The 24,257-nt window shown below is 38.1% G+C and overlaps 2 protein-coding genes across 8 annotated transcripts in view; both read left to right on the top strand.

The window, feature by feature from the left end:
* Positions 1-16,716, top strand: part of LOC107742293 (5-hydroxytryptamine receptor 2A-like) — a 99,750-nt gene extending 83,034 nt beyond the window's left edge. For 3 of the 4 annotated variants that reach the window (XM_016555206.1, XM_016555203.1, XM_016555204.1), the window contains 3 exons: positions 294-900; positions 13,033-13,233; positions 15,029-16,716. In XM_016555206.1, the coding sequence (XP_016410692.1) occupies positions 510-900; positions 13,033-13,233; positions 15,029-15,987 (1,551 nt within the window). In that variant the 5' untranslated portion in view covers positions 294-509 and the 3' untranslated portion in view covers positions 15,988-16,716. The remainder of the gene's footprint in view (positions 1-293; positions 901-13,032; positions 13,234-15,028) is intronic. The other variant, XM_016555207.1, reaches the window with a different exon arrangement.
* Positions 16,717-19,161: 2,445 nt separating this feature from the next.
* The window catches only part of LOC107742291 (wiskott-Aldrich syndrome protein family member 3-like), a 33,869-nt gene continuing 28,773 nt past the window's right edge, over positions 19,162-24,257 (top strand). For all 4 annotated transcript variants that reach the window (XM_016555201.1, XM_016555202.1, XM_016555200.1 and 1 more), the window contains exon 1: positions 19,162-19,395. The gene's annotated coding sequence lies outside the window, so the exon portion shown is untranslated. The remainder of the gene's footprint in view (positions 19,396-24,257) is intronic.

Here is a 24,257-nt window from a genome sequence, read left to right as displayed (position 1 = left end):
ATGGATGGATATTTCAGTAACTGATCATTTGTGCTTCCTCCAATATTATGATGGAGATATTCTCACTGTGACAGCTGAGTCAATTCAACAGTGCTGTCATTCATTCTTTAGACATTGTACTGTACAAAATTATCACAACTTTCAATTCTGTGACTTTGATTCCTGTTATTATTTTATCTGAGTAACTCTGTCAGAGTTCTTTTATAGTGCCTTTTATCTATGAGTTTATCTTTTATCTTTTATATTTTTTGGTATTCATTGCTCTATTGTGTGTCTTTCATTGTGTTTTACAGATACGGTTTCCATGAATAAGATCCAGAGCTAGAAACTTGCACCAGGAAATGCTATGGATATCCTCAGTGCTGTAGATTTCTCCTTCACATAGCATTTTGAGTGGATCACTTCAACGTTTTTGAACTTCCAAACTCTTCTTCCTGTAAGTGGCTGTCAGCGGCCATGAGTGGAAGGAGCTCAGATTGATACAGGGTGACAGGAAAAGACATCAGAAGATGGGGGCACCTGGCGGGCCAGTTCGGGGTGGGTTTGGCTCTACGACATCCTCCCTAGACCTCGTTGGCTGGATGGTCTGGCCTGGGAATACCACCGTGAGCCTGAACCAGAGCCTCTTCGCGACTGACTACAGCTTTAATCTCTCCTTCTCTTCTTCATTCTCTCCTCATGGGGTTGAAAAGGAGTCGATGAAGGAGAAGAACTGGCCAGCCCTGCTGATTCTTGTGATTATCTTTCTGACGATAGGAGGAAATATTTTGGTTATTTTGGCCGTGTCGCTGGAGAAGAAGCTGCAAAACGCAACAAACTTCTTCCTGCGATCACTTGCAGTGGCGGACATGCTGGTCGGCATCTTGGTCATGCCTATCTCGCTCATTAACATCCTGTATGGTGAGTTTAAATTTTGATGCCATGGACCCCAAATATGACCTTCCTGAAATACAAAAATATTTATCTCCATAAAGACCTATTTATAGTTTTGAAAATAATAATAATTATTATTATGAATATATCCAAAACATTTTGAAATATTTAAATGTTTTCTTTTACTATGTTTAATATCATTAATATCCAATATTGTATTATTTGTATTTATTTATTTACATTTTAACACTATTTTACTTTAAATTTTTCAGAATTGCAATTTTTTTCTGACATTTAAGGTGTATAAATGTGCAAATTAATTTTAAAATAGTGCCTCTATAGTAAGTTAACAGGGTTTTCCAGTCTATTGCATCTGATGCCATGGACCCAAAAATATCAAGATTTCCTTCCTGAAATATAAAGAATAATATACGTTTCCATATATAAAGACCCATTTATATTACAAAAATAGTGAATATTATGAATATATGTAAAACATTTGAAAAGATTACAAAAATTAACACATTTTTTTTATTTAAATAATGTAAGTTTTACTCTGAAATTTTCCACAGTCGTCCTAGCGCTCAGTTTGAAAACTCCTGATTGAACATGAAGCTCATATTTGCGTTGGACAATTGCTGTGTCCCAGTTCGAAGGCTGGATCATTCGCAAAGGCCAGGAAGGTTGGACTGAGCATTGTGAAATGGGACGGTCTAGCCTGCGAAGGATTGATCTTGTCACCTATCAACTGTGACAGCTGCCGTTGGACTTTTTTGAAAGTGATATTAAACTGTCTGAAAACTAAAACAGGGTTCAGAACCTGTCTAAATATGCTCACCTTGGTCCATTCATTTATATAATAACAAGTATAAATCATCTATAAAATCGCGCCTCCGTAAGATATGTGAACATGTAAACCTCTTTAAAGATATATATATATTTTTTTTTTTTTACATTTGTATATTAGCATCATTAGATATTCAAGTAAGCTGAAACCCAATACTTAAATTTAAAATTGTAATCCAGTCTTTTCTCTCAAATAGTCCTGTCATCAACAGTGTGCAATGAATCTTGGGATAGCCTGGGCCATGAAGGATCCATCAGTTGTATCCTTCATTGCCTGGGAAACGAAGGTTTGAAGGAGCCTTTGAATCGGGACAGCCGTCGTCGCACCGCGGTGATGCAGTCAGTCTTCAAATTTAGCCTTCGAATGATGCAGCGTCTGAATTGGGACGCAGCTAATGTCATCGGGTTTTGCACTTTGGAGTGGTGTATTGTGGGTAAAGTATTCCAGGTTGACCTATAGGCCAGTGTGCATTGACTTTTAGGGTGTATTAAAATACAAATGGGATGCAAACTTTAAAATAATGCATATAGCATCACGAGAAGCCACACTTCCCGTAATATAACTTCAGTGGCATTTCCCTTTAAGACCCAGGGGCTTTTTCACTGGTGCAAGGCAGTCCTTCTCCTCCAAATAACACGGCTCATTATACAAATGACACCATAGAATATACCCTGGTTAAATAACACATTTAATTGGTCTCTTTCCACCAAAACTCAAGAGATGATAACTTCCATTTTGAAAAAAAAAAAAGTTAGGGTTTAGGTTGATTTAGTTGGGAGACTGTACATGAGTTTAATTATGTATGGTACAGAGCACTGACAAAGTTAGAAAGGAAAGAGCCAGAGGTGGCAAGATTTAATAGCTTTATAACATTGTATAGCGTGAAATCTCCCTTCACGGAGCGAGAGAAAGAGAGAGGCAGGCGGTGGGGGGCACATTGAGAGAGACAGAAGCTTGTTTGGCATTGCTTTGCTCAGAAGCCCACAGAAATATCGCCTGTGGCAGAATTCAGATCGTTTTCCAGTCCAGCTGCCTCTGAGCAACTGAGCTGTCTGCTTTAGAGTATTTCTGGCTCTTGCTATCCATACAGGGGGCCACACTGTCCATCTCTCCTCAGCCATGGGGGAGCTCTTTCAGGATGCGTCGCCTCGCCAATCTCTGGACATGAGTGGGTTAGCTGAGCTCTCTTAGACTCCCTTCATATTGATTATGGATGATGTCCTACCTTTAAATGATCTTAGTTGCTTGTCAGCTGTAGATAGTGCACATGATGAGCTTGCATTTGTCAGTTCGAGAGGAAAGGACGTTATTGACCACAAAGAGATATTGATCAGTACAGCAGCCTGCAGACCCTCAGAGCAAACAGAGCATCGGAAAAGAGGCGAGTGGAGAGAGAGAACAAACGGTCATGGATGCATGCACGTAGATTGATTAGATTTTTAAAATATTTTCTTTTTCCTATTATTTATATTTTCCATTATGTTGTATGTTGTACCTTTTTATTAGATTATTCTTTATAGTTTTTATATTTCTATAGTTTATAGTTTTTACGTTTTAGTTTTTAGTTTTTGGGTTTGTTATTTAAGTATTTCACCCTAAACTTCAGGAAGCCCGTTGCCAGCATGGAATAAAAAAAAATGAATTAAAGTAATTGGTTCTTTTACACATGACTTTTTCCTAACAATTCTGAATTTGTATCTTACAATTCAGACGTATTTATTCACAGTATAAGCTGATGTTAACTATAAAGATATAACTATGCGAGATATAAAACTCGCAATTCTGAGAAAAAAGTCTGAATTGTGAGATATAAACTTGCAATTGCAAGAAAAAAGCTGGAATTGTGAGATGAGAAGTCGCAATTACCTTTTTTAGTTCTTGACAAAAACAGAATAACAGAAAAACAGAATTGCGATGTCATCTGAGAATTAAGAGAAAAAAGTTGAGACGTAAACGTAGAATTTAAATGTAAACTCAGATGTAAATTTCTATCTTGCAATTCAGACGTTTTTCTCATATTTGCAAGAAACAGTGAATTGTGAGATAAAAATTGCAATTAACTTTTTAATGAATTTTTTTTTAAATTCTGTGGTGGAAACAGGCTTCCACATAAACTAAATGAAGTTGAGAAATTTCTTGACAACTAGCTAAAAGTTGATTATTATTATTATTATTAATAATAATGTTTTACTTTACTATTTATTTTTATAGTATTTTAAAGTCTTTTACTATTTTATTTTAATTCAGTTAATGTTTAAAGTGGAAAAGTTTTTTCTAAAAACTGGCCTGGCTGTATTATGCATGCCAGGCCAATAGTTGGCGATGTCACTTTGTAAAGAAACATGCATTGTGCATCCTGTGCACCAGTGTTAATTTCGATTATAATTGTCGTCAACGACATTTTTTTCACTGACGATAACGAACTAAAACTTTTTGAATGACAAAAACTATGACGTAAATCTATTGACGTTTTCGTCAACTAATAAAAACGAGACGAAAATGTTGGGGAGGGACTATTTGGGATGAGATTCATTCAGAACGAATCTGCTGCGTGGTTCGGAGGTTAATGAACCGGGCTAAAACTAAATGGCATTTTAGTCAAAAGACTATGACTAAAACTAAATCAAAATTTGCTGTCAAAATTAACACTGCTGTGCACACACGTTCTTCTACAGAGTGATGAATACAAACAAAAGCTGTGTCTCATTTAGAAGGCTGCGCCCTCCAGAGGTCGAATCCTCTGGAGGTCGCATCCTCTGTAGGATGCGTATACGAAGTGTCCTCAACCTAGAATTAAACAAGATGGCCTTCGTAAGACAGGCGGAAAAGGAAACAGGAAGTATCAAGTTGCTATGCCAAAACATTTAGAGCGTCTTGCGCTCTCACAACACTTAAATGAAGGAAAATAATTTCTAAATTTGGAAAGTAATTTGAAAAAAAAATGCTTTTACTTGTTATTTTTTTCAATGTTTGAGGAGCTGCAGCATACGTACAGCAGACATCTGTTAAAGAAAAAAAGGAGGAGGATATTAAGAACAAAGTTTATCCGTTTTTACCCGAGGCAATTTTAAGGTAAGTTGTAAACATCACATCTGCGCTTGTGTGTACATCTGTCGGCGCCGGCATTTTTCAAATTAACGATGATTGTTTACGGCGACGCAAAGAATTGTGGGTTATCTGTAGCAGCGAAGGATACACCTCATGCATCCTCCGAATTCCTGTGAAAGAAGGTCGCATTCGGAGTGTCCTACTTGCTTTTCTGAAATGAGACAGCCTCGATGATGTATGCAGCCTTCGAATGCAACCTCCGGAGGGCGCAGCCTTCTAAATGAGACACAGCTAAAGACTATCCACCTTTTTCTTGCTGTAAAAATGGGCCATTTGTAAATTCTATGGGTCTAGCTTCCGGTCTCATCCGCATCCAGCTATTTTTAGCTGTACAGAACCGCTCCTTTTGCTGCTTGATATTGAAAATTTTATTTTAATGTATTATCTTAATTATGAACACGCTGGTTTGTAGTGCAAACAGTTTTACCGTTTACTGCACGTTGTTATTCTTCTCATTATTTCCCTATAGCGGCTAATGAACCGAAAGTCTCACTCATAGGCTTACTTCCGCATTGAAGAAAAAGGTGGATAGAAATACAAAGACGGTTCACTCCTATACTTATGAATGGGAGAAACTGCAATGCGTGATTTGGTGGGATAGTCCCACCTTCTAAATGAAAGAGCCAATCGTTGATTGGCAAAGTCATTGTGTCACTGCAGCGGCCGTTTGAAGCTCCGGTTCCCATAAGCCTTGTTCAGACTGTCAGCCCAAATCCGATTTTTGTGCAAATCCGATTGAAATCCGATCATATTTAGATAGTCTGAACCGCAACGAACTACATGAAATCCAATTTGTGCAAATCCGTTTCGAGCTACATTCGTATATGTGGTTTGGAATCCTATTCAATTGCGTTCCTGGAAATCTGTTTCAGTCTGACCGCTCAGATTGGATTTAGCGTAGCTTTTTCACGTTCTCACGCCACGTAAAACATAAATACGTCAGACATTTTTGTAGAAAACAGTCTTTGCAGAAACAAGCGTGTGTTGTTGCGAACTGTCAAAGTCAAGCGGAAAAAGACAATATACTGCTAGTATACTCACCTCTTTGAGTGTTGAAACAAGCGGAGATGGCAGCACGGAATAAAGTCGCACATTCCAGCTTCCTGCGTTTCTGATGCTGCCTCATAAGACGAAATCCATAATAATAATAATAATCCAGCACGACGGCAACATGCTGTCATGTCGTAAGACAATATCTGTATTGCAAACTGTACTGCTGTTATTGTTGTTTTTAGCGTAGGCATAACAACGCAACAGCATTGTCATAGTAACCAATGCACATTCAGTAAAACAAAAGCGCTTATGGACACACAAATCGGATATGAACAGTTGCGATACACTGTGTGGACAGTCAGTTATTCAAATCAGATTCCATCCGGATATGCACAAAATCGGATTTGGGCTGACAGTCTGAACGAGGCTACAGAAACCTGAGGCTGCCCAGCCGATGTTCATGCACAGTCATAAGCACGTTGGAAGTATGCATGCGCATTGGCTGGTCTAGCCAGAAAAATAGGATTTTTAAACGCTATTTGAGCATGAGAAACAACATTAATGGGGCCGTTCATTTCAGATTTTGTTGCTGATTTGAAATATGTAATTTAATTGCGAGTTCAGCGAGCAGTTTTTGAGATTTTAGAATTCCTCCATTCATTTAGATAGGACTTGGTCTTGTTTGAGCTGCCCGAAGGTGTTGCAAATATGGCGGCCAAGTGAACGGACTTTCCTTGAAAGGGACTTTGATACAAACGCTCAAGATGGTGAAAGCATGCATGCACATGACATTACCATTTTCACAAGTTCTTATTTTTGTAGTTTACACAGAGACGATAACAGTATCATTTAAAAAAAAAAACGTGCATTTTGAAACCTATTTTAAAGTGCCCCTATTATGGGTTATGAAAGGTTCATATTTTGGTTTTGGGAGTCCCCAACAACAGGTTGATGTGCATGCAAGGTCAAAAAACATTTTCATTGTCTTAAAATATGCATTTATTTTTACCTTATTTGCTCAACGACTCCCAAACGATTCGCTCAACGATTCATTTTTCCAAGCCCCTCCTTTGCGTGAAGCTAATCTGCAGTGATTGGTCCTATTGGTCAATTTCATTTCCATTTCATCATGCCTGTAATGCCTGATAAAGCAGCGTTTGTGAGCGCAGTGCTGCTTTGAGTACAGTGTTACTGGGGAAACCGCTATTTTTACCGCTCCAGAAGCGGCAGCTAGTGGCAAAAAATGAATTTGCATTTTCATTAAGACCAACACGAAAATCGACTGATGGTCAAGTATTCCCAGGTCTGCGCGTGCAACAAATGGGCGGGCAATATGCTAATGTTTCATGTTGAACATTAAACGTCAACATGAAACGGCTTGGGATTCGTTTAAAAAATTAGTCGTTTAAATGATTCAGAGTCGACTCTTTCTTTTGAGAGAAAATAACTTTATACACGGTGCACTTTCATATTTAAAACTTTGCAGGATGTTTTCATTCACTTAGAGCTGTGTTACACATTGCATTACACACTGCATTAAAGGTAATTTTCAAAAATCCATAACAGGGGCACTTTAAAATTTTCAAGGCCGCCAAAATGCTGTTGTTATGTTTGAATGGCCAGAATGCATAAAATGTTTCCTGTTTTTAGTTGAAAACTGTATAAACACTCCCTTAGTTAATGACAATAACCATACTCTGGCATGCACAAAAACACAGTCCACACTGAAGTGTTTATAAAAACTCAAGCATGCACTCAAATACATGCAACCTCTCATATGCAGAACTGAGACAAAATAATACCAACCTTTGGGGTCGTGCCCATACGTTTCTTGGGTTTCGGGCGTCTTACAACCAGAGGACAAGGAGTGATACACCCACCTACCCTCCCCACACACACACACACATAAGCACACAGATTGAACAGATAAAGATGGAGTGGAGGGATTCGGCGGCATGTTGTCGTAAACAGTGAGCCTGTGATGGCCATTACCAGCAAGCTGTCAGAGCAAAATATCATCAACTGTTCGAATGTGTGAACGTGTGCTCTCCACACCCACATACGAATGCTTTCACGTTCATAAACTCAGACATGCCTATGCCTACACACACACACACACACACAGAGACAAAAAAATAGTTTTCCACTGCAGTGGATGCGACAATGATGGATTTCACACTCCTCATTTCATTTACGGTGTCTAATAGCGTGTGCGATTGTGTGTGTTTGGCGGGGGAGTGTACCATGTATGTGTGAATGAGCTGGCATGTGACTTTCATAAGATATAGCAGTCTGACCTTGATTCAGTCTGTTTAATCTGTGTTAAGTTCCAGTGCATCATCTCAAAAACGGATGAAAAAGAGGGTGAGATATGGGTTTTATAATGGAGTGGTGTGGCCTGCTCACATGTATTAACGTCTGGAGGAAGCATAGAAACCATATCGCTGAGGATCAGCCAAAGACGGACAAGGAAAGAGCGAGACAGTGCAGTAGGAGTGAAATCAGAGAGAGGCATTAGAGTGATTACCTCTGGAAACATACAGTGGCAGGATATGTTTAAGATGATCTATATACTGATACTCGGCAGCTACGGTGGTGCTAAACCGATAGACATCTCACAAACCAATTCTGTTTTGCATCAAAAGATTAGTCCTAGGCCTCTTAAGGTTGTTTCTATTTTTGCTGCTACTCTGCTACTCTATTTTCCCCTAGTCTGTTTTCTAAACTTATTTATTATATGTATTCATTATTTTATTTTTTGTTTTTTATCTTTGCATTTTATCCATGAATTCAAACATTAACCCCTAAACTTCAGTAATACAATGGTTACAAATTGCAATGGTTGTGCATTTTATCTTAATTGTATTTATTTTTTTATAACTGTTATTTCATATATATGCTTCATCAAAGCCAGTTGCTGATTGTTATTGCCTTGGATGTTAAAATAGATCATATTAGACACATACATTTTTACATTTGACAGACACTTTTATCCATAGCAACTTAAAGTGCATTCAAGCTACATATTTTTGTGCGCATGCATGTTTCCTTGAAATCAAACCATTAATCTTGGTGTTGCTAGCACCATAGTCTAGCAGCTGAGGTACAGGAGCAATATTAGTTATTACACTTATTAGAGAATCCACATTTATCATTGAGTGAAGGCATGTGTGTGAAAGCCAAGAGGTAAGTTGTTCATCATGGATGTCTGAAAATTGCTGAAAGAGCCTAAGGAGTTCATTACCTTTCAGTTATATCAGTGATGTACAGAAAGCAACAGATGATTTTTCATGTCTCTATAGTGTTCCAACACTCCATCTCTGTCTGCACTGAGAGAGAACTTAATCTACTATACATGTAAATCAGAGTTATCAGTTGTTTCAATTAATCAAAGCAAGATGCAAAGGGCCGTAGGCAGCTGGACCAATCAAGGGATGAAAGACAGTTAAATCAGAGAGTATGTGTGTGTGTGTTTACTATAATCAACATGCAGATGAAGTTGCATGTTGACATGTGAGGAAATGTTGCCCCCCATGCCATGTTAATTATGTTTCAACCCCGCAGTTCTTGGTCTGCCTCATAAAACCACACCAAAGCCAAGGTCATGGGTTTGATTACTGGGTAACACACATGCTGGCAAAATGTTTACCTTGAATGCAATGTAAGTTGCTTTGGGTAAAATCATCTAAAGAGAGATAAACACAAGTTATTAAAGAGGACATTTTTTTAACTGTTAGATCAATTACTTATTTTATAGATCAATTACACTTATAAAGGTTCCAAAAGGAGTTTTTCGGAGCAATGCCATAGAAAAACATTTATGGGTTCCCCAAAGAACCTTTAAGTGACCAGTTTTTAAAATAATACATTTTCTTAGTGAAGAATATTTCAATAATCTAAAAAAAAAACTTTTGCTCTACAAAGAACCTTTTGTACAAAGGAAAGATTCCATGATGTTAAAGGTGATTTATGGAACCCTCAGTGCCAGTGAAGAACCTTTCTTTTTTAGCGTTGGGTGACATCATGAGACTTAATATAGCTAATATATTTTAAAAACTGTATTTAGAACTTAGAATTCTTAGAAAATGGTTTACTTTTATTTATTAATTTTTCATTTAATTTTTTTTGATTCACCAAAATGGACTGTTCAACAAATGTATTCATTCAAATAAATTGAACTTCCCAACACTAAATTAACCATGGTTTTATTATAGTAACAGTACCTTCTTAATTTTTCTTTTTTTTTTTTGCGAATTAATTACTATTTGTAACCATAGTTTTACTACAAATTCCATTAAGTTAATTTGTGATTACCATGGTTTAACAATAGTAACCATTGTTTTTGGATTTATTTATCATAACATCATTGTTAATTTTCGGTTGTGTTGTTGTCTGCCATAGCTCCCTCAGTATTTTAAATGTGATGAGTAATCGGCTGCTACTGTTAACAGTTGCTAGGAGTTTAATTCTTAACTATTTAAACAAAAACAAAACTACAATTACTCATTTACAGATGATACTGACCTGCACTTGACGTCCTAAACAGGTCAGTAGTTTGCCTCTCTGCCCCACCTAGGCACTTCCACTCCATTCTCGAGTCTCTTGCATTGATTAAACCGTGCGCGAGCTGAAGAATATCGTTGTGAGTCACGACTATCCGATTCATGATTTATTAGAGCTTTATTATCGAATGGCAAATTCTGAAATAATCGCTTTAGTACATTCGGCAGGCAATTATGTAATAATAATTTGTATTTTTTTTTTAAAAGGAAAAGGAAAAAAAAACAGGGCAGCCGGCCAAATTGGCAGCCAGGCCACCGGGAATTCTCCCGGTTCTCCCGTGCCTGGTACTGTATCTGTGATGTATTGTGATGACTACTTTTCGTTACTCCACAACACTGGCTGTCTTTTCTTCTGCCTGCAGGAATTAAACCTTCATTTGAGGCGTTGAATCTGACCTAATTCCTTCACTTCCCGCTTTATCTCTTTCTCTCGTCCCTTATTTAACCCCATAATCTCTAACCTCGCAGATCTGCTGCTGTCATTTTTTTCTCATTTAGGAAAGGTGTAATTGCATGTGCTGTGGGCTATTTCCGTGGACAGCAGAACATGATTGGGACCACCGCAGAGATACGGACAAATAAACGAGGAGAGGAAAACCCCTCGCTCACCATCTGTGTCAGATCACTTGCTGGTCCCATACTGGCAGAGAACTCTGTTATCATTCATTTCGCTAACTTGGCAACAGACATTCCCCTCATCTCCAGTCCTGGTGTTCTGAGCTCCACAATGCTGTCTGGATTTGGACCCTCTTTGGACCAGAGTTCCTGCACTTGCCCTGGGCTTCAATAAAACGTTAAATTGACAGTGACTCACACCTCATGTGGTGCTAATGTCGTCCGAACCGTCAGATATGCCCTTGTAGACCTGTAGACCTTTCTGTAAGAGTATCTGACCCTGCATTAGAGCATGTCCTCTCTGAAGAACGTTTTCATTTAGCCACTTCTGTCACCTAAAAGCCTATCAATTTTGTATTACAGGTATTATTATTTGTTCCCAACTCTTGTTTAGTTCAAGGTTTGTGGAACTAAAATTTTGCAAGATGTTGAATATTGGTCTTCCGAAACTCTTATATCTTTTTTATAGCTAATGCAAACATCACTATTACTATTGATGGCACTATACGTTGCACAGACATGAATGCCACCTCAAAATATAAGGTTTGGGATCTTTTATGGGATATTTTGAGGTGGACCAGTTAGTATCCATCTAATACTTAGAAACACTCTAGAAAATACCCTGGCAACAACAACATCTTACACTCTTAAAAATAATCATTCTTTATTGGCATCTATGTTTCCATAAAGAACCTTTAAAGGGTTAGTTCACCCCAAAATGAAAATTCTGTCATTAATTACTCACCCTCATGTTGTTCCAAACCCGTAAGACCTCCGTTCATCTTCGGAACACAAATTAAGATATTTTTGATGGAATCGGTTTTTTTTTCTTCTTTTGCGCACAAAGTATTCTCGTAGCTTCGTAAAATTACGGTTGAACCCCTGATGTCACATGGATTATTTTACCGATGTCTTTGCTACGTTTCTGGACCTTGATCATGTAAGGACACTTGCTGTTTATGGGAGGGTCAGAGAGCTCATGGGATGCATCAGCTACAGAAGGTCTTTGTTCACCCCCCGGAGCCGTGTGAGACACTTTATTTTTTATGGATGGGCGCATTTTATTTAACTGCTTTTGAACTGATGCATGCAACACCCGCTGAGTGCCATGAAACAGCTTGAAAGATCAAAGACAATTTTTAATATAACTCCGACTGGATTCGTCTGAAAGAAGAAAGTCATATACACCTAGGATGACTTGAGGGTGAGTAATTTATGGGCTAATTTTCATTTTTGGGTGAACTAACCCTTTAATTTGTGTTCCGAAGATGAACGGAGGTCTTACGGGTTTGGAACGACATGAGGGTGAGTAATTAATGACAGAATTTTTGGGTGAACTAACCCTTTAACAAACCTTTCCATTGAGCCAAAGGTTTGTTATAATGGAGAAAAGTTCTTACATTGTTTTTTAAGAACTGATTGCTCAAAGGTTTTTTGGGGAACCCAAAATGGTTCTTCCATGTTGTGGTAACCCACTACATCCTAACATCTTGATGGTGACCATCCTAACATCTTTTGCACACCAAACCACTAAAAAATGGTTTTAGTATGTATTAAAGACACATTTTTATTAAAACATTGGTTTAGACAAATATTGTGGTGAATGGGTGTTATACATCATACATTTTGCTATTTCAATGATTTTAGCATGACTGGAACGATGCATTGACAAATTAGAAGCCAAGACCAGAACTATCTGTTTTATAATTTTAATATTATCTCAAAGACAGACCCAGTGTGACTTTGTATCTCTCACTCTCATCCATGAGCCTACACAACTTAAATGACTTACTTTTGACATAACCTGACTGTTTCTTAATGTTGGTTATTTTAAGCCTGCTGCCATAACAGCCTTTTTTAGCTCTTGGTCTGAAGACAGTCATCTGGACTTTTATAATGTGACCTGAAAGACCACTTTGCCTTTTGTTTCTCTTATATATCCTTTCTTTCTTTCTTTCTTTCTCAGCATCATTCTTCATGTGTATGACCGTCTCATAAAGGGTGTTTACAAAGCAATCTCTCTCTGTCTTCCAGATTATGCCTGGCCATTGCCAAGTGCTCTTTGTCCTATTTGGATATATCTGGATGTGCTTTTCTCTACTGCTTCCATCATGCACCTGTGTGCCATTTCCCTCGACCGCTACGTGGCCATACGCAATCCAATCGAGCACAGTCGGTTCAACTCCCGCACCAAGGCCATGCTGAAGATCGCTGCAGTTTGGACTATTTCAATAGGTCAGAGAAACATTGATATGATGAAATTGAATAAAATGCATTATTTCTTACAACATGTTAAAAAAATGTCTTGAACTGTACATCAATCCCAAATAACCAGTAGAGGAAATGTCAGAAAAACCTGCAGAATAAAGGACAGACACGCAATTTTTTTTCAGTGTCAGTGGAGGTCTTTAGATTGAACAGTTGTACCATTTGTACTTACTAAAGTCAATGTCAGTCCACTGCAATCCTGTTGAATCTATTACTGGAATGTGTTTGTATCTCATAGGGCCCCTCGGAATGGCAGATTGTGTTGTGAGGTTTTCTCAAGGCTCCAGCTGGGTCTAAGAGGCCCCTCAGATCAGCAACAATGAAAATGATTTGAAATGACATTGTATAAACAAGCACCAGTTTTGGTGATTGTGGTGATTTTCTCCATCACCCAGATCGCCTCGAAATTCAGTGAAGCTTGGATTAACTGAATGTTTGTGATTGGTTTGGTAATCAGATACTTCTAGTGAAGATCACCACCTACTGTTCAATAAAGTAAAGTTTGTGCGAGGAATGCTAAAGGATTGGCATTCTACTGCATTAGTGCCATCTAGAGTCTGACTTGTGACATATAATGTAGAGCAGGGGTGCCCAAACCTGTTCCTGGAGATCTACCTACCTGCAGACTTCAGTTCCAGCCCTGCTCCAGCACAGCTGTCTGTAATTATCAAGTGCTACCTAAGAGATTAACTAGCTGGTTCAGGTGAGTTTGATCAGGGTTGGAGCTGAACTTTGCAGGATGGTAGATCTCCAGGAACAGGGTTGGGCACCCCTGATGTAGAGTGACCATGACTGATCTGTTACAACAACAGAGTTTAAAAAAAAAAACTTGTCTGCAGTGATATCACTGGTAGTTGTGTTTAAGTATAGAAAGACCCTCTAGCTTTCACTCTCCATCCCTGCCTCTCGTTAAACTTTCTAGAAAAGATCAAACTCTTCTCACCCTGCTTTTTATTAAAGGGGTCATATGATGCTCTCTCTCTCTCTCTCACACACACACACACACACACATGCGCGCACACACACTAGGGTGACCATACGTGCCATTATCCCCCTATGCACAATCAGCTTGTAACACTCTAAAGAGAAAGGAAAACTTGAAATCGCATCATATGACCCCTTTAATGCAAGCCTACACACACTCTCTCTGGCATGGTATCTCTCTTTCTCTCACCCACACATGCTTTCCTTTCCTTTTTATTGTTGAGTGTGCTGTTATTTTTCTATTTTCAGTGTTCATCTACATTTTAGTAACTTTATGTGCTTTTTTTTCATAATAATGAAACAACACTGTTCTATGTATCCCCCTATTATCTCTCTCTTTGTCTCCTGTTCATCGCTTTTCTCCACAGAGGTTTCATGTCTCATTTGCTAATATTAGTTAGACTTGGTAACGTCAGTGCAGATGACAGAGGGTTCACACATCTAACCTCTCTCCCGTTTAAACGTGAGCCTAATGTTTATTTGATTCTTATCTGGATTCAAAGCAGCATTAAGGCTCTATCTGCCTTGACACTCTCATTCATCTGCTCTAATTAAATAAAAGATCCTCTCTCTCAACCATCAGGAATACCGATCTAGCTGGATAAGAGAGAGGATTTGTCTTGAGGATAGATCTCTGAGCACGATTCGCTGAAGCCGTTGGTCTTTTGTCTCCAGCATCTTGCGTTCTAGTTGCCTTTCTCATTTGCTAGTCTGACTGTTTCTTTGATGTTTGTTTATATATATTTGTTTGATATTCTCTTACTTCTTCCAACCACAGGTATCTCAATGCCTATCCCAGTGATCGGACTCCATAACAGAGAAAAGGTCTTGAAAAACGGCAACTGTGCTCTGAATGAGGAACACTTCATACTGGTTGGCTCTTTTGTTGCCTTCTTCATTCCTCTGGTCATCATGGTGGTCACGTATTGTCTCACCGTCCAAGCGCTTCAGCGTCAGGCCACAGTCTTCCTCCACGAGGGCAAAGCCTCTTCTCAACAGCCTTTGCAACCTCCAGTTCCACCTACTTCCCAGTTGGCCCCACCGCCGGCATCCCGTCGCAGCAGCCTGAACTGTCTACAGATCAGCAACAGCGATGGAAACATGCTCGGACTGACCGTGCCCCCAGACACCATCTCAATAATCCCAAATTCAGAAGCCCCATCTCAAATGAATTCGCCCGCTGGACGGGACCCAGCCGGAACCCATGGGCGGCGAGGCATGATGCAGGCCATCAAGAACGAGCGGCGAGCATCCAAAGTGTTGGGTGTAGTGTTCTTCCTCTTCCTCATCATGTGGTGTCCCTTTTTCATCACTAACGTTCTGTATGTCCTCTGCCATAAAGCCTGTAATGAGCCTGTGCTAACAGAACTGCTCAATGTTTTCGTTTGGGTGGGCTACATCTCATCAGGGGTCAATCCTTTAGTGTACACTTTGTTTAACAAGACCTACCGAAGGGCATTTTCAAGTTACATGCACTGCCAGTATAGTCGGGTGGGTCTTAAACCCATCGCTTTAAACGCTCCTTGTCCATCCCATGCGGTAGTCACACCCATCCTGATCTGCGAAAAAGTTTCCATTGACCGGAACAGTAACTGCCGCAATGGGGACGGCAATGGAATCCGAAATCTGGAGCCCCACGACATGGACATTGACCCCGGACTGGAGCTGAAACCGGGAATATCAGAGCTGTCTATCAGCAGCGGTCACAGCCACACAGAACACACCAGCAGTGTCTGAAAACTAGCTTTTAGTGTGACATGGAAGACAGGACCGAGCTACACGTGATGTTTAGGAGATGTCGACTGTCTACGCAACCTCAGCTGTATCACAGCATAGAATGTATGCTGAGTTAGCTACAGAAACAATAATCTGACCAAGGTCAGAAAAGGGAGAGGGAATGTAATGTGTGTGATTGTGTGTTTGTGTTAACAGGTTCAGATTTTTGAATGCCATTAAGTCCTGCATGAGCACCCAGTCTCTTACTAAAGCAGCATAGGAGACTGCAGTTCACGCAAATATTCGACAGATAGAGTCATAGCATCCTCTTGTGGTCAGTTGAATAATTACCAAAAAAAAATGTAAAGCCAAAAAAAGAGTTACTGTGTCATCCAAGCTAGTTGCATTACAATATGGACGAAGCTATGCTGCTAAATACACTTGCAAGTCAGATCATTGTTTGTGTAACCTGTAAACATCTCCAATATGATATGATGAATCCTTTGAGTTGCAGTAATCCAGTAACACAGTTAGAGGTTGCATCTTATTTGCTGGAGGAAATGACTGCAGAACAACAGTTTTCTTCAAACCACTTCTTACAGTGACCTAGAAAACTGGACCAAACAGAACAATGGTGTGAAGGTCATACTTAACAATTAACTTATGCTAAGACATAACAAATGCGGTATGAGTTTTGGTCAAGTCCAAACTGCTTCTCAAGGATTTTTTTTTTCAACAGGTATTGAAGGAAATAACCTCTACACTGTAAAAAATGACCGTGAATTTAACGGAAAAAGACTGTAAAACTGCTACAGTAAAAGCCTGTTAAATGGTTAACGGTAAATTCCCCTACTATATACGGTGAAAAACTGTATTGGACATTACATGTATTGGACATAAATTTTACGGTAGTATACCGTTTTTGGAAGTGAAAAATACCGTATAATTTACAGTGAATAACCGTAAATTGACATTCCCAGAATTCCCTGCGTTACATTTCAAATTTGATGTTTTTTTGTTGAAATAACTGTTTATTCTTAGTTTTTTATTATCAGTTTTGTATATTAGGGTTGTGTGTTACACCTAATGTTGTTAAATGAATGTTTATTGCATTATTTCAGATTCATGTGTTACCATTATGGTGTTTGGTGTTTGTGTGAATGACACTGTGCACCTTCTATATATTTTATTATTTAAAAGCTGCTTGTGATAGGCTTTGGTTCATCGTGTGACTTTCTCAACACGACCTGCATTTGGTGGTTATCAGTGTATTACAAAGGTACAAAACAGATTTCAGTACTTCAATAGGTTGGTATATTAACATTATATCAATTAATGAAATTACGGTATTTAACTGTAAATTTAAGTTAAAACCGTAAAACCTAAAACGTTGCTACCGTATTTTTTATGGTAAAATTCCGGCAACCACAGCGGAATTTACGGAATTTTTTTTACAGTGTAGCTCTGGGGAACATGCTCTCCTGTGAATGTAAGGTTGGGAATCAGATGGTCATGACAGAGTGAGAGAAGAAGCAAAATTGCACAACAGACAAGAGTACTAAAACCATTTACTTTATATGGACGAACTGTCCATGGCAACAAATGTTGGTCTGTAAGACCAAAAATGTTAATTTGAGGATGTCTAGGAACCTATGATGTATAAAGCTGTAAATTCTTGCTGTTTTCTGTGTAGACTCTAGAATTTCTCCTGTATCACCTTCCCTTGTTCAAACTCTCATTTTTATACCATAGCCTGTGAATGTTTTACCAAATCCCTTTTTTGTTAAAAAAACAAACAAACAAACAAACCATCATCCTCACAATGGTATAATTTTGTGAAGCTGCTATTTATTTAATAAAAGACAATTATCATTCTGCAGTACACCTCACTGTGTTTGTAAAGTTTTATAAAGTGAAGCGTGTCCTGAAGAGTTTGGGTACATCTACCTGCAATCAGTGTTGGGGAAAGTTACTTTTAAAAGTAATGCATTACAATATTGCATTACTCCATAAAAAAAGTAACTAATTGCGTTACTTAGTTACTTTTTATGGAAAGTAATGCGTTACTTTACTAGTTACTTGAAAAAAGTAATCCGATTACGTAACTTGCGTTACTTGTAATATATTTCCCCCAACACTGCCTGCAATGGTATCAAATTGATTCCAGGACCCTGGACAGCACCAAATTTGTCAGTGTGTGGGAAATCTTGACATTGTATTTTTAACTTTTCTTCATTAAAACATTTTTTCAGACAAAATTTCTTAATGCCACCTGTTAAACACAATCATTTATTTAAAATGGTTCTGTGGAAATTACATCTATTTTGCCATCTGTTCAGGTATTTTCAGACTTGAAAACAATAATGAATAAAAAACACAATTTTACGTACTATGAGTTAGCATGAAATTAATATGCCAGCTAATAATATCATGTTAATTTATCATTCGTTAAAAAACAAAAAAATAAATTAATAAAATATTTTTTTTTTAAATGGTGCTGTAAACTGCAGATAATAAAACAGGCCACATGATGAGTTAAAGTTAATAAAAAAACAGTACTTGCAGCAGATGTGTTCATTTATTAATTTATATATAAATATTAAGTGTAGCATTTTTACTTGTAAAAACATTTAACATTTTTAATAGAACATTTATAGGCCTATGTATTGTCTTGTAGAATACAAATATATATTCAACGTATATGGTAAGGTAAGTAATGTAAGTAACATGTTTTTACTTAAGAATTTTACATTACTGTTAAAATTGTACATTTTTAAAAGTGCATAGTGCATTTTTAATGTGTTTTATGTAGGTCTATCACCATCAAGGATGCTGCCATCTACAGGTGAAATACGAATGCACAGAATAGGAAGCAAATCATGCATAATATGAGCTCTAATTTTCAAAACTTGAATTTAGGCAATCTATTCCTAGCATTTGCGCAGTAGGGAAATTTCTGTTTAGAAACATGCACTTGTCTTTACTTCACGTTTTTGTGTGTACATTTGCTGTAACACTTGCATTAATCAGACGACAGCGCTTCCTGAAACTACGCAATACAACCTTACTGGACCGTCTTCACTGACTTTCTTGTGGAGATTTCTGAGGTAAAATGCTGATTATTTTTTCCTCTTCTGCTCCTGTCTGTGCTTATTTCGGTGGGAGGTGGTCAAGGATGCGGTCTGCGCATGCGCGCAGGGCAGCGTTTGTCGCGCTCAAGCAGAAGATTCGACGCTGTCAAGGAAACGCGCACGCTGAGCGCATCGTTCCGAGATTTACAAACAACTGAACCTGCCTCGCGCACCGTTATCCACATCAGTCGTTGCAGAAAATAGCAGTTAAGCGATGCATGCGATGTAACAATACAGAGGGAGAGCAAAATACGAACCGAAATCACAGAGACGCCGCGCCAGCGCTTGTTATATACAGGTAAACGGGCTTTTAATCGGTTTTGCCTCTCTCGTGGGCATGGACAAAGCTGAGCTGCTAACGCTAACGTCGCGCGCAAGTGCTGTGTTTTGATCACATGAAAAGGCTGTGGTGTGTGTTATGGCTGTGACGAGGATTAATGTTGTGCCGTGAAAATACGGGGTGTGCGTTATATCGTTTGTGGTACAAACAAATAATATGTTGAGGCTGGTAACTTTATTAGGAACTGCGACATAATACATCTATGTTTTTATGTTTACATAATTTATCATTCGTCGATTTAGTATGCCTAAAGGGCTTGTTGTCTCCAGAATTCCATATGGCTGATTATATGTGGATATTTCTTGCGGTAAGTCACCTAAACATATAATGAATGATAAACATAACCATAATGGGTCATAATGGTTTTTTGAAAGTCTGTCCACCATTTATTCTCGGTTTTCTCAATTACCCGCCTTTGAGTAAATGTAAATATTGGACCCTGTGCTCTGAGCTGTTTAACAACATTTGTATTAACTATATGTCAAGTGCATTTCATATGAACCTCAATGATTGGTTGGCATCACTTCTACATAAAAATATCAATATTTATTTTAATTGTTATTTACATTTTAATACTGTTATAGACGTTTTAAAACTGTTACATACATGTCAACGCATCTCCAGGGCCCAAAACAATGACTCAGACCTCAGACACCAGAGGGCTAATGTCAAGTTTATCATGTTAGCCAGAGTAAATGATTGGTGTCCAGCATGCTTACCAACTTTGAAATGTCACATTTTATTATGATGATGTCAGTGTTTTGATGCACCTGACCATAAGCCAGAGTCGATCTGTTTACTTGAACTTTAGCATTAATGTCAGTTCTGTAGATATACTTTATGAACATGTTCATGTTTAAGTCTTGAACATAGTTCAAGTGAAGTCTCTTGTATCTTGTACATTTTTCTTTCAGAAAGTCAAATTTTCCTAAAAATAGAACCACTAAACTTTTTTTTTCTGCAAGTCTTTTTCATTTTCTAAATGCCTACTTTTCTTTTTTTGAAATTTTTTGTTCAAAGCAAATGACAGAGACTTTTAATTGAAACTGTCTAAAAATAGTTCTCCTTTATACCTTGTTATTGTTATTTATATGTGCTTACAACTGGTAAAGTGACCTTTAATTTGTAGATAGGTGATATATTAAAATTCTCACAAAATTATTAGTAAAGTAGTAGTAAAGACTATTAAAGAGAGTCCAAGTCAGTTGGTTACTAGTTAGGTAACAAGTTGGTTTATTTGTGAGAGATGTTGAGAAATTGAGTAATGTAGTGACATTCTTGCACAGGTCTTAGAGTGAGTAAATGATGACAGAAGTTTAATTTTGGGGTAGTGCTGGGCGGTATGACCAAAAATTTATATCACGGTATTTTTCAAAATGATACCGGTTTCACGGTACATGACGGTATTTTTTTCTCATGCTTGACCGGGTGTTAACCATATTTTCTACTGATTGAGAGAGGAAATACTGCAGTATATTGACTTAGAATGCCCTATTTTACTGTCATGATGAGTAAATATTGTCGTGTGTGTGTGAGACGCGGGAGCTGATGGCAGGGGGCGGTGGATATTTGTGGCGGTCAATGTGGATATTGTGGATGAGTTCTTCTGTGTCATCATGTTCTATTAGTTCTACAGCTTCAGTTTCGGAACTTTCACGCTTAGTAACACATACAGCTGTTCCCTCACCACAGTGCAACAGTGAAAAGGGACCCCTTTCAAACAGTGTCGCGTTCCGAACGTTGTTTAAGCGACATACGTATTGCGGTATTTTAAAAATTTATATCATAACAAAAATAAACACCGGTATTCGGTATGAACCGCCCAGCACTATTTTGGGGTGACCTATGCCTTTAAATGCCCACAATTTGTTTTAGAATTTACTGTGTGAAGTTCTGTTGTTGTGTCATGTTGTTAGTTAACCCAGCGGTGTGTTGAATGTGGAGCTCCGCCACATTGCGTAGTTTGGTCACACTTCCCTACTATGAGTTTTCCAGAGCTGTATCAGTGTTTGTGTGTTTTTAGAGCTGGGCCCCTCACTGCCTTGACCTGTGTTAGATGGTTAAGCAACACTTGGGCAATAGCAGTACACCCGTAGGTTTTTCTCCTGGAGGTAAGTGAAAAGAGTATGTAGGGAGTCTCAGTAGAGGTCAGAAATGTCCATTCCAGTCAACGTTTTGTTTTTAAAAGTCAGTTTAGCATATTATCTGTTGTCATACAGCGGGCCACCTCTCCCCTCTGTTGTGTGTTTGTGTGCAAATGAAAAGCAATGGCTGTGTAAAAGTGCTGTTTGCTGCTATTTTGCCTTTGCCTTTTGTTACCCGCCACCAAAAAAAAAGAAAATGCAAGCATGGCCTGTCTATTGAGCCCATCGAAAAGGCCTTTCCAGGACACAGTACATGTCAGGATATGAGTCAGCTGGACCAAACCAGTGTCTCTCTCATTTTCTCTTATTCATTCATTTCAGTTGTCAACAGCTATGAGTAGGTGCGTTGAGTCTAGTTCTGTGAACAAACCCAAAAACACACACCTAAATACACAGCCTGTTTTACCAGCATGCTTACTCAGCAATATTGGGCACCGGTAGGGCATGATCGATCATGCGTTGTTGTTGCAGTTACTTTACATGGTTGTCACAGTGGTCATCATCGATGTTGTGAATCAATCCACTGCTGTACCATGTCATCAGTCTCAGCCCAGTGTGTCAGGATGGTGCCAGGGACCTTATGAGTTCATAGAGTTCATATGAAATTGGTTTAATGGATTCTCTGTCAGAGTTTATGATCAAAAGCAAGGTTCCAGAACAGCATAGAAGTGGTACTTCTATTGAAATACTCTGAAAACTGACAGACTTTTTTTTATATATATAATCCTAACAAAAACTAAATGACAAAAGCACGTAACAAAATTACTAAAGTTAAATTTAAGACTAGGAAAAGTGTCAGTCAGCATGGTAAGGTCTGTTTTCCTGCAATATCTGGTATCGTGATAATGGGTATGGATGGTCGATTAATTGTCCAACATCAAAATACTTATGACAACACCCAGTTTGTTTAAAAAAAATTTATGTCAGCATGCTAAAACACCCCTTTTGTAACAAATTTGCTGTCTTCATCGATACATTTATGCATCTGATTCCATAGGTCTTCCACTTTTTTGTGAGGACTAAGACTTTTATACAAGTTTTGAGCAATGACCTTCAATCTAACTATACAGAATGCCTGAGACTTAGTCATCTAGTCATTTAGACAACCCACTAGGGCTGAACGATTAATTGCATTTGCGATAATATCGCGATATGAAAAATTTTGATTTTTCAATCGCAGAGGCTGCGATTACACTCGGTCACGTGACACGCGAGAGTAAAGAGGTGTGTTCGACTTGAAGATCAGATCGGTGTATGACATCAAAGTAAGGCGAGAGAAAGCATAAGCAGACGTCCGCGCTCTCTTATAGCTCTCTCAGTACCTTCATGACACACACCCATCGGCCTAAGCAGTGCTGCGACCGTTGCAAATCATTTTAACTTTGTGTCAGTACGTCATAAATAGAACAAGGCATCAGTTTAATGTCGGGTTTTGTCGCGCCGCGCTGCATCCAGTGTAGCGTGCGTCACTGATTATAATGGTCTCTACTGTATTTTGCCGCTCACGTCCGGTGTAGACACGGTGTTTAATGTCGTTGGTGAGGAGGAAAGCCTGTGTGTGTCCTATGCCTTAGCGGACAGCATGAAACCCACAAAAAAAATAAAAAATAACAGAGAGAGAATAATAATAATAATCAGTTATTCTCTCTATGCTATTTTTCAATGTTTCAAGTGATGCAGGTGTTTTTTTCCCTGTAGGTTTTTTAAATTAAAAAACATTAATTTTTCATAATGTTTAGTGAAATTATTTGGTAGTCTGAGTGGGGCGCAACCAAAAAAGTTTGAGAACCACTAAAAGTTAACAGACAGTGTTTAAAAAGTGCAGTGCACATGGTTACATATGTTTGTTACAGTGACTGTTGAATTAGCTAAAGTAGTGTGGTAAAGCAACAGATTTGTTTTTATATTTCTGCAATATACTTTAGTTTGTGTGATTGTTTACTGACTTTCATATTAATGTTTACACCAGGCTTATTTGTCAGTGCTTTATGTTGTCATAATTATTACATGCTTACAAGGTTGGAAGTTCAACAAATCAGTCAATGTACTGTGATTGTAGTTGTTAAATAAAAATGTCATTCATATCAATTCATGCATCACCTAATTTCATCGTAACATATAGGCCTGGCCTACAGAAAAGAACATTTATGTTTAATCTATCTAATATTGTGTTGGTCATACTATACAATGATTTATAGCTTGTCTTTGTTGAATAATACAGAACATAAAGAGCTTTAAAAAAAAATTGCATATTAAATCTCAATCGCAATATTGGTAAAAAAAAATCGTAATTAGATTATTTTCCAAAATCGTTCAGCCCTACAACCCACTAACTAGATGTTTTAGAAAATGTTTAGTTTTGCTCATCCCTAATTCCAACAGATCTTTTCTTCTATATTGTGACGTACATCTGAATAAAACGGATTTTCGAAAGAAAAAAAAACTTCGGGGGCGGGACTTGCTTCTATCTATTTGTTGATTGGACTAAATGATTGGAGAAGTTTGACATGCATCGCCAGAGAAAAGTCTGTCATTTCACCTGAAGACGGAGTTATGATATTGTAATTAAAAACTGCAAGCTCAAAAAAAAAGTAAAAATGAAATGAAAAATGCATGAATGCACTGTTCAAGATCACTAATATGTATTTAGAAAATAGATTTAGAAATGTAGAAGTG

The sequence above is a fragment of the Sinocyclocheilus rhinocerous genome, unplaced genomic scaffold (assembly GCF_001515625.1).
Source record: "Sinocyclocheilus rhinocerous isolate Xijiao unplaced genomic scaffold, SAMN03320098_v1.1 scaffold75, whole genome shotgun sequence".
NCBI classification, from domain to species: Eukaryota; Metazoa; Chordata; class Actinopteri; order Cypriniformes; family Cyprinidae; genus Sinocyclocheilus; species Sinocyclocheilus rhinocerous.
The sequence above is the reverse complement of the archived record's forward strand: the minus strand, read 5'-3'. Positions and strand labels throughout refer to the sequence as shown.